We start from the raw sequence: 11,928 nt of genomic DNA, 5'->3' as shown, positions 1-11,928 counted from the left end.
CTGCCTTAACCGACATCATTGCCCTGGGGAACAGTGGGTTAACTGCCTTGCTCAGGGGCAGAACGACAGATTTTTAGCATGTCAGCTCGGGGATTCGATCCAGCAAGCCATTGTTACTGGCCAAACGCTCCTACCCGCCAGGCTACCTGAAGGAGCGACTGATTGGAAGTAGTCATTCTGGACTAGGAAGCGAACCCCGTTCTCTGGCATGGGGGTTACATGTCTACTGATGTTGGCAGTCTTACTAGTGTAACTCAGCCAAGACACTAAATATTTGACTTCTATACACACAAAAGCACGTGGACACCCTTTCAAATGAGTGGATTTTGCTCTTTCAGCCACACCCGTTGCTGTATAAAAACGAGCACACAGCCATGCAATCTCCATAGACCAACATCGGCAGTAGAATGGATGCCACCTTTCCAACAAGTCAGTTGGTCAACTTTCTGGCCTGCTAGAGCTGCCCCCGGTCAACTGCAAGTTCTGTTATTACGAAGATGAAACGTCTAGGAGGAACAACTGCTTAGCCGTGAAGTCTTCTCACAAGTCTYYTCSTTTTCATACATAGCCTGCCACCTGTTATACAATCTACTACAAGCCCAAGGTTTCTCCCCTCCCTGGGTGGGGAGACTTCCTTCCCTGTTATCAGTTTCACAAGTTGTCTGCCACAGTTCCTWGCCTGCTAACTGTCCCGCTTATGGACAAACATTCTTCATCAGACAGGCTATAATTCTGTTAGTTATAATTCTACGTTAAATGTAGACATCATTTAGTCATTCATAAAAATCCCATAACAGCTTCCAACAGTTTGGGGAAGGCCCTTTCCTGTTTCAGCATGACATTGCCCTCGTGCACAAAGCAAGGTCCATACAGAAATGGTTTGTCGAGATCGGTGTGGAAGAACTTGACTGGCCTGCCCTGACCTCAACCCCATTGAACACCTTTGGGATGATTTGGAACGTAGACTGCGAGCCAGGCCTAAATTGGCCAACATCTGTGCCCGACCTCATTAATGTGCTTGTATGTAAACTAGTCACAGCAATGTTACAACATCTAGTGGAAAGCCCTGCCAGAAGAGTGGAGGCTGTTATAACAGCAAAGCAGGGGGGGGGGGGGGGGGCAACGCCATATCAATGCGCAGGATTTTGAATGGAGACAGTCGACAAGGTGTCCACATACTTTTGATCATATATACACACACATATAAAACAGTATATAAATTAGGCAATACAGCCCAAGGGGATGTGGTATGTTGGCCAATATATTTTAACCCCTCCCCCCCCACCAAGTCCCTAATTGCTACTATGAACTTACCAAAGTATTTTTGCATCATACTCTAGGTATATTGTCTGACATACACAGCTGAAAAGACACTTCAGCCAATAACATCCAGGACTCAAACCACCCAGTTTATAATGGCCTCATACCAAAGCCATTGTAACAGGCTTTGGGATGAGCTTCTGGAAATACTATGGGATGCCTACATTAAGAATGAGAGTCAAGCAAGTACTGCATTCCAGGAAAATATGTTTGTTTATTGGGTAAGAGGACAGAACTCTACTAGAGCTAAATATTTAACAGTAGGACATTAACCACATTGCAATCATAAGACATTTATTATTAAAAATAGATTAGAACCAAGACACCATCAATTGTGATAAAATAAAATCTAAGTAAACCAAACCAAAGTGAATTAACATGTCAAAAAAAACATTTATGAACATTATCAAAAAGGTTTAGGGACTTGGTGTGGATAATAGATACAAAATATAATTCAAGAAGCTAAGATCTGATGTAGATATGACATTTAAAAATACCAGCATCACAGTATTTGCATAATAACAATTCACTGACCTATATCAGTTGATGGTTACGAGTACACTTCTATTTCTGGTGAATATAAACAGCCCATTTCACAATCACAAAGACAGTCTGAGTAACTGCAGTAAAACATGTAAAATACCTGGATAACACTTATTGCTGTGATTATTGCTGGTATAGAAGCCCAAAGKAGTGCAGAGCTGCTCTATTGAAAGTACTGAATCATCATCCCCCATTGGACAATATCCAAGCGCCATACTAAATTGACATTCAACTCTACCTTTGCATTACGTCACTCACTTAATACGTGCAACTTGATTAATAGTTGGGTTGCTATAATGCAGTATATAAAGGACCAGAGCCCTGATTAGATACTGGGGTTTAACACCCCTTTACCAAGAGTGTACACTCAATTACTTCCATGTAAAAAAGAAACAGATCAGGGTAAGGAATGTTGGAAACTGCTTTTTAAAATGCAAAAAAAGTGTGAATTAGTGCACAGGGTAAGGAAAATTGGGCCGCAGCCAAGTCCTCTATGATCGACCCCTTGCACCAGTCAGTCCTCTTCCTCTGCGAGAGCCACACTGCTAACACCATTTAGAATAGATTACATCTTAGAACGCTACTAAAGAGAACGASCACTAGTACCCTTCACTCCTCCTCCCACTGGTTGCTCACTCAGAGGAAGCCCCACCATCTGTTGAGGTTCACCTCTCCACCGCCATGACCCGTTTCCAGGTGTCTATTCTCACTCTCCTCCCAGCGTTGGATTTCGCCATTCTCCACCAGCACGAACTTCCACTCCACCAGTTTCTCCGCAGGGAGGGCGACCCAGCTGGCCCAGAACCCATCCTGGCCCCTCTCCAGCGGAACAAACCCCTTCCAGCTCCCCAGCGCCGGTTGGTTCCCAGTCACAGCCAGTTCCTGCCGGGGTGACARGGTGTTGTAGTGGATACAGAACCTCACCTGTACTGCGTGGGGTTCGTTAGGAAGCACAGCTGCCATTTTATTCTCCTGCAGGTCTCCATCTAGTGATACAGGTGTGGTTTCAGTTTCTTTGACCTTTGAGGTGGGCGTTTCGGTCATTGTTGAATCGTCTGCATTGTGCTGCGTTTCTGTGGGATGCTGCTCCGCCTCAGAGCAGTCGGACGAGTGGCTTATCCTCACCCAGGGAGTGTCAGCGTTACCCTCTGCATCTGTGACACTTACAGTCATCCATTCATTGTAGTCCATAGTGGCTTCCATGATGTTTATTTCAACTTCCTGACAACTGCTCTCTACCCGTGTGTCCATGCTCTTATTAACCCCCTCTCGCTCAGAAATCACATGGGTGTCTCGAGCTTCCGTCGGCTCCCTGCTTAACCCTTCCATCGCGTTGTCRTGAAGAACACCGTCTCTGTTGGGATCAGTGCAGAGACTGTCTGGCTGTTGGTCAAACAGTTCCTGAGGGTTGCTCGTCATCCTCTCTGTAGGGTCAATCCCTGTTGTATTCCAGCTTTGAGCCGGTTGTCGACCGTTTCCACGGTCATCAAGATGGTCTCTGTTCCCCACCCATGCATTTGCCACGTCACAATATTCGAAACCTGCTGAACGATCATCCACTTGCGGGAAGTGACTGTAGAGATCCTCAACCATCGCTTCCATGTCATCCTCCATGRTTCTAGTCTTCTCATAGACCACCTCCACATGGCTGGTCATCATGACAGCACCTGGACATTTTACTTCCTGGATCTCCGTAACAGACAGTTGGTCAGGTTCTTGAAGGTCTGTGTCGCGCAATTTCACATTTTCTTGACTTAACTGGGTGTTGGCAAAAGCAACATAGCTGTCTCCATCTGGACAACCTACTGCCTCCTCGCACACACAGCCAGCCAGAGATTTGTTAACGTCAGAGTCAGTCAATATCATGTCAAGCCCCGTATAACACACATGGTCAGGTTCTTGTAGACCAGAGTCAGTCAACGTGTCAGGGAGAGTTTTGACTTCTGGAGCTTCCTGAGGCTCGTTGGCAACGGTAAGTGGATGGCTAGCCACAGACTCCTCGGTGCGCTGACAATCAATCCTCAGTTCAACTTCCTTCAAACCCTCCTCTTCCGGGTTATACACGTCTGTTGCCTTCGTCTGACCAGATCGAATGTTTATGTCACTGAGGGACTGGTGACTGGTAGCCTGTTCCTCCTGATCCAGGGTATTGTCAGTCCGAGACCRTGTGTCATCCTSACACAAGCCTCCACAGACCTGACATAGACCTTCAGAATGATGACATAAGCCTCTGTGCTCTTCAGGTGGAGAGCAGAGGTGAAAGTCAGCATAAGGACCGGCACTCTTCTTGGTCGTTCTTCGCCGTCTAATGGTTAGTAGATCCTCATTGGTTGTGATACCCTCAATGGGTTCTACATCCTCATCGATTGTCGGAATCCGTACCATGGGTTCCCTCGTCCATCCCTCTCCATCCCAGCTCTCCAGTGCCTCTGGAACCACCTCAGTCTCCTCTAGAATAGAAGCAGACGCAAAATGAGTGATCAGTCTACATCCTCACATTCTAAAAACACCCATCGAATTAGGAATACTATAATGACATGAACCTTCAGAAAAGTGTATTATTTTTTGTTTTTAAGTCAGCCATTTTGGTAAGGGAGTTGGTCAACCATGGTCAGCCACTGCTGTGATAAGATCACGTCGAACAACGAAGTTGGAGATTATGTGCACCGTGTAAGCTAACCAACCAGTGAGGAATGATCATTTTAAACAGTAACATTCCATTCCAACAAGGCAGTCAAGCCAGTCAGTGGTTGAAAAATCAGTTGATGATAAGACTTAGACAAGTTGTAAATGCAACAAGTACTGACATTAACTATACTGAACAAATAAACAATTTAAGATTTGAATGAGTTAGTTCATAAGGAAATCAAGTCAAATAAATGCATTAGGCCCTAATCTACAAAGTTCACATGCCTGGGAATACAGATATGCATCCATTGGTCAGATGCCTTTTTTTTTTTTTAAGGTAGGGGCGTGGATCAGAAAACTAGTCATTWTCTGGTATAACCCGCATGCAGGGAGACATCCTTCACATAGAGTGGATCAGGCTGTTGATTGTGGCATGTGGCATGTTGTCCCACTCCTCAACGGCTGTGCGAAGTTGTGGGATATTAGCGGTAATTGGAACACGCTGTTGTAAATGTTGATCCAGAGCATCCCAAACATGCTCAATGAGTACACAGGCCATGGAAGAACTAGGATATTGTTAGCTTCCAGGAATTGTGTATAGATCCTTGCGACATGGGGCCGTGCGTTATCATACTGAAAAATGACAGCAGTGGATTAATGGCATGACAACCGGCCTCAGGCTCTCGTCACAGTATCTCTGCATTCAAAATTGCATTGTGTTGGTTGTCCATAGCTTATGCCTGCCCATACCATAACCCCAGCATGGGGCACTGTTCACAACGTTGTCAAACCAACACGACGCCGGTTGAACGTACTGCCAAATTCTCTAAAATGACGTTGGAGGCTTACGGTAGAGAAATTAACATTAAGTTCTAGCAACAGCCCTGGTGGACATTCCTGCAGTTAGCATGCCAACCGCACGCTCACTCAAATCTTGAGACGTGGCATTTCAGAGTGGCCTTTTGTCCCCAACACAAGGTGAACGTGTGTAATGATCATGTAATGACTTGTTGATATGCCACACCTGTCAGCTGGATGGATGATCTTGGCAAAGCAGAAATGATCACTAACATGGATGTGAACAAATGTGCGCAAAATTGAATTAAGCTCTGTGCATACGGAAAATCATATATATATATATATATATACACACACACACATTTCAGCTCATGAAACATGGGACCAACACTTTACATGTTGAATTTATACTTCAGTGTAAGAACTCAGCTTCCAAGAGACGTTTACGTTCTGAGAGATTGCCTCCAATATATTATACTGCAGAAGTGGAATAAAACAAACTATAATTATAAAAATACAATATTTCAGGCTGACAATTCTATTACACTTCTGATATATAACATGCCTTATTTTGTTTCTTATAGCACCTGTCCAGGGGTATTCAAAAATCAAAGTCTGGAGGGACACAGTCCCGCTTGGTTTTCTATTCTAACTGGTGTCCCAGGTCTGAATTAGTCCCCCATTATAATGCTATTAAGAAAGCCAGCAATGAAACTGGCTACACGGGCCAGATTTCAATAGCCCTGACWACRCCTCAACTGCCATTCATTCCAATTAGACTGGTTTGGAGCATGCTGGGACCTAAAATAGGATCTATTCTAGTAGAACGGGAAAATCCTCAAATCAGCAAAAAAGAAGCCCCCTTTTTCAGGACCCTGTCTTGTAAAGACAATTCGTAAAAATCMAAATCTTCATTGTAAAGAGTTTAAACACTGTTTCCCATGCTTGTTCAATGAACCATAAACAATTAATGAACATGCACCTGTGGAACGGTCGTCAAGACACTAACAGCTTACAGACGCTAGGCAATTAAGGTCACAGTTATGAAAACGTAGGACACTAAAGAGGCCTTTCTACTGACTCAGAAAAACACTAAAAGAAAGATCCCCAGSGTCCCTGCTCATCTGCGTGAACGTGCCTTAGACAAGCTGCAAGGAGGCATGAGCACGGCAGATGTGGCCAGGGCAATCAATTGCAATGTCCGTACTGAGAGACGCCTAAGACAGTGCTACAGGGAGACAGGACAGACAGCTGATCGTCCTCACAGTGGCAGACCACGTGTAACACCTGCACAGGATCGGTACATCCTAACATCACACCTGCAGGACAGGTACAGGATGGCAACAACTGCCTGAGTTACACCAGGAACACACAATCCCTCCATCAGTGCTCAGACTGTACGCAGTAGGCTGAGAGGCTGGACTGAGGGCTTGTAGGCCTGTTGTAAGGGAGGTCCTCACCAGACATCACCGGCAACAACGTTGCCTATGGGTACAAACCCACCGTCGCTGGACCAGACAGGACTGGCAAAAAATGCTCTTCACTGACGAGTTGCGGTTTTGTCTCAACAGGGTGATGGTCGGATTCGCGTTTATCGTCGAAGGAATGAGCGTTACACCGAGGCCTGTACTCTGGAGCGGGATCGATTTGGAGGTGGATGGTCCGTCATGGTCTGGGGCGGTGTGTCACAACATATCGGACTGAGCTTGTCATTACAGGCAATTTCAACGCTGTGCGTTACAGGGAAGACATCCTCCTCCCTCATGTGGTACCCTTCCTGGAGGCTCATCCTGACATGACCCTCCAGCATGACAATTCCACCARCCATASTGCTCGTTCTGTGCGTGATTTCCTGCAAGACAGGAATGTCAGTGTYCTGCCATGGCCAGCRAAGAGCACGGATCTCAATCCCATTGAGCAYGTCWCGGACCWGTTGGATCGGAGGGTGAGAACTTGCAGGTGCCTTGGTGGAAGAGTGGGGTAACATCTCACAACAATAACTGACAAATCTGGTGCAGTCTATGAGGAGATGCACTGCATTAGTTAATGCAGCTGGTGGCCACACCAGATACTGACTTACTTTTGAATTTGACCCCCCCCCTTTGTTCAGGGACACATTACTCAATTTCTGTTAGTCACATGTCTGTGGAACTTGTTCAGTTTGTGTCTCAGTTGTGGAATCTTCTTATGTTCATACCAATATTTACACATGTTAAGTTTCCTGAAAATAAAACGCAGTTGACAGTAAGAGGATGTCTTTTTGTTGCCGAGTTTAGTTGCGGGTCATTCTGGTGGCTAAACAGAAGCCTACACCATAGTTTCCACTTCAAACAAAAAAAAGTCAACAAATGCAAGTTTATATATAATCTCTAGGAACACTACTTGCCAGTCGTCAGGTAAGACGTGTCCGTCGCTGTCAAATAAACGTTGGAATCCAACTTTGGTCCAAACCACACCACAATCCTGCTGTGTTAGGCAGTGGAATTACATTAGGAAGTCTCTCCTGCGATGCGTGGTCTACAACGTAATCTAGCACCATCGACACAGCAAAAGGGTAAATCTATTTTAATTCAAATCACTGTKAGACAGCACCCCTTTTGACTTAACAAAACCTTCTATACATATTTGCCCATTTTAGAAGTGCTCAGGAAGTGACTTTGGACCTGAACGCCCAAACAGTCACGGGATAAAAAACGGCTCAAAGTTGACCTAACGTTTCGCATACTCCACCATACCACGAGTCACTGACCACTTCCACGTATGGAAAGTTGTTTAAATCAAAAGGGAGTCAAAGTGATTGAATTCATATGGATTTACCCAGGAATGCAATGTGGTTCAGACAAAAGTTGAGTCAGACTTGTCCCTTTGCTTTCAAATAAACATTTGACAAACAATAGTGTTGAGATTATAGATATGCATTTGTTGACAGGAAAAACTATTTACAGTGTAGGCAGACACTAATTCAGGGTTGTTTCGTACTCCAGCCACCAGAACCACCCGCAACACTCAGCCGATTATGTCTTCCATTGATGAAGACATCTCATCTCTATGTTGCATACCCAACCATAAAGGTGCTCCAAGACCTAACGTTTTGGCATTCAGGTCCAATAAGTGCTCAGTGATTTTTACAAATATGGATGGATGGTTTTGTTCAAATCAAAAAAAGGGGTGCTGTCAAAGTGTGAATGATTTCAAATATATTTTTATTCCCCCAATTGGACTGTCTATAATGTATTCATCCAGTCATCTTGGGGGGGGGGTTAAGCATATTTTTAACAATTGCAGACACTGGCAACTTTTTATTTGTAGTTACCTTCGTTCTGACGTTATCTGCAGTCAGAAACATCTTGATTCTGTTTAGCCGGTGTCTGTAAAGTGACGCAGAACGGCAAAAAGAGGAACTACTCAATTAGCTGTTCACAAGTGGTTCGAGAAAGTCAGTAACGAAGCGTTTATTTGCAGCTTTATTACCGACGGTTTGGGGAAACAGCGTGGAGATTTAACGACGGTTTGGGGAAACAGCGTGGAGATTTAACGACGGTTTGGGGAAACAGCGTGGAGATTTAACGATGTGGCTACAGTCTAACGATGAACTTTCCCTTAAAGATGCTGTCGGGAATCGGGCCCTGGTCAGTTTGCCAAATATTTTAAATAAAGTATAGGCTACATTTTATTTAACTAGGCAAGTAGGTTAAGAACAAATTMTTTTTTTCAATGACGGCCTTGTTCAGGGCAGAAGGACAGATATTTACCTTGTCAGCTCGGGGATTCGATCTTGCAACCTTTCGGTTACTAGTCCACTAGGCTACCTGCCGCCCACATAAAATATCTAACCTCATTAGCGGTGCATAGGAAGGGTATATTACTGGTTACTTTTGAAGTTCAACAGTAAATTTCCAGAATTTGTTCTCACGTTTTTGTATTTTATCACAACATAGTTAACTGTGAACTWCAGATTATCAGTTGTCTTTATTCTCTGGACCACTGGTTAACACATGTAGAATGTGATTTTATATAAGATGATTTAGAAATATAAAATAAAATGACAAAGCTGGAAAACATTCTCAAATATGAATCAACTTAGTRAATACCATTAGATATCAGGGTTTCAGCATGAAACACATTTGTATACACACTAAACAAAAACACATGTAAAGTGTTGTTCACATGTGCAGGTTGTTCACGTTAGTGGGCATTTCTCATTTGCCAAGATAAATCCATCCACCCGACAGGTGTGGCATAAAGAYGCTGATTAAACAGCATTATCATTACACAGGTGCACCTTGTGCTGGGGGACAAGAAAAAGCCACTAAAATGTGCAGTTGTGTCACACCACAGCCATCTTAAGTTGAGGGAGCRTGCAATTGGCATGCTGACTGCAGGAATGTAAACCAGAGCTGTTRGAGAATTTAATGTACACTTCCCCATCATAATCTGCCTCCAATATTTTTGAGAATTTGGCATTAGGTCCAACCGGCCTCAACCACGTGAAACAACCTCCACATCCAGCTTCTGCAGGATCGCCTGAGAACACCTGGACAGCTGATGAAACAGAAGTATTTATGTCTGTAATAAAGCCCYTGTGGGGGACAACTCATTCTGATTGGCTGGGCCTGGCTCCACATTGGGTGGGCTAATGCCCTCCCAGGCCGACCCATGGCTGCACCTCTGCCAGTCATGTGAAATCCATAGATTAAGGCCTAATGAATTCAATTATATGGAATCATTATTAACATTAACTAGTAAATGAACTAACTATTTTTTTACTTTACCATGTCTTTGTTGCAAATGTTTTACCAAACTAGTGGCAGTTGTGAAAACTGGAAACTTTGTTCAGCTTCCACCTCCGAAGAATGAAGCWGGYTACTAATACATAGTCAACAATTGGGGTGTGAAAGAACGTCTTGGTGATTTCCATGTGGGTTGGAAAAACGTCAACAAACAGGGCACCAGAGAGCTGTCAGTGTAGATAGCTAATGKTCTGTTGCAGTTGTATTTGTGGCAGCCGCAAATACACTATAGAAATAGTTAAGAATAATATTAATTTCCGGTAATACGGATAACTATTGAAAAGTTTGGTAGAGAGATGCGTTTATACATTTTAATGGACATGGTACAACCTTTGGTAGCTAGGCTGCTGGCAGGCTTCGACACAGCGAAGTTAATATTTTTTAATTTTTTAATCCAAAAAGGTATAGTTCACCCAGATTACACATTGGTTTACTTACCCTGTAAACGGTCAATGGACAGGGTATGACATTACTTAACGCTTTGGTTTAGTTTCCCGGACACCGTTTCCACATGCTAACATTGTAGCATTTGTAGAGAATTTTATTAGAACAGATACACCTAACAGTCACATGTGGCACAAAGCCCATTCAAGTTATGACCATTAGCATTTTCCCCCACATGTCCAGTCCAAATCATACAAAAGTATCTGAAATTGATTGAAGCTCAAAGTCACTTATAGATGATTTGTAAATGATGCGRAAAATACTAATAACCAACACAACATGAATGGGATTTMTGCCACAAATGCTAAAAGTGCCAGGGACACTGAACCAAAGCATGGATTGCTATCACATCGTGTCCATGGACTCCTTACAAGTTCGCCTAGTGGTTAAAGCGTTGGCCTAGTAACCGAAAGGTTGCTAGATCAAATCCCCCGAGCTGACAAGGTAAGAATCTGTCGTTCTGCCCCTGAACAAGGCAGTTAACCCGCTGTTCCTAGACCGTCATTGTGAATAAGAATTTGTTTAACTGACTTGCCTGGTTAAATAAAATAAGACTAAAAAGTAACCCATATGTAATTTGGGTGAACCAACCCTTTATTGCAGTCTTATGCGCACTCAGTTCAAGGAGACCTGCGCACACGTGTGTTTGTAGGCATGGCTGTAGCAGGAATCTAGCATCATGGAGGGTCTTTCAAAGAACCTACCTCAAAACATAACGAGCAAGATAATAATCTTACTACACGAATGGTTGCTTATTTGTCTTAATTCAAATCATAACCGATCAGTGACAATGGGRACATAAATAAAACGCTGATTTACCTGTTGACTCGACACAAGAGAGGGCTGCTTCTTCGTTTGTAGTCTCCTTTCCAGTTTCATCTTCAACCTTTCTTCTCGGACCTTTCAGTGTCTGTATAGATCTATATATGATCAGTGCAGCCCATACAGACATCATGGCAATCATAGCGAGAACCACTGCAATCATCCAATCACTCATACAATACAACGCAGTTAAATCCCCAGCACGGCTTTCAAACTCGACGGTTTTACTTTTCTTGATGGTCATTTCTGCAGCTTCGGTCAACGATAGGAGAGAGCCAGGTAAAAGCACCGTGATCGGATATAAACACGCGAATACCAACACGCGTGTGTGTATTCTTCTCCAGGCGCGTTCCAAATGACCTCTTATTGCGGCACAACACGTCTCAGATCTGCAATCAGGTGAGCCCGCTGACAATTGGCTGATTCGAATCATGGGCTGCGTTTACACAGGCGGCCCAATTCTGATATTTTTTTGTTGAGTAATTTGACTTTTGACCAATAAGATCAGATCTGAAAAATATCTGACGTGAAAATATCTAATGTGATTTGTCAAAAGACCAATTAGTGGAATTTAAAAAAAAAT

General features: G+C 43.7%; 1 protein-coding gene across 1 annotated transcript; it reads right to left on the bottom strand.

Annotated features, from left to right (window-relative positions):
* Nucleotides 1–1,812: 1,812 nt before the first annotated feature.
* On the bottom strand, nucleotides 1,813–11,928 carry stbd1 (starch binding domain 1). The gene is made up of 2 exons (XM_024012222.2): nucleotides 11,343–11,928; nucleotides 1,813–4,313 (listed from the first exon to the last, which is right to left on the bottom strand). Exons 1-2 carry the CDS (start codon nucleotides 11,776–11,778, stop codon nucleotides 2,500–2,502), a joined length of 2,250 nt encoding a protein of 749 aa, XP_023867990.2. The 5' UTR covers nucleotides 11,779–11,928; the 3' UTR covers nucleotides 1,813–2,499.

The sequence above is a fragment of the Salvelinus sp. IW2-2015 genome, linkage group LG20, assembly GCF_002910315.2.
Source record: "Salvelinus sp. IW2-2015 linkage group LG20, ASM291031v2, whole genome shotgun sequence".
Classification (NCBI taxonomy): Eukaryota; Metazoa; Chordata; class Actinopteri; order Salmoniformes; family Salmonidae; genus Salvelinus; species Salvelinus sp. IW2-2015.
The sequence above is the reverse complement of the archived record's forward strand: the minus strand, read 5'-3'. Positions and strand labels throughout refer to the sequence as shown.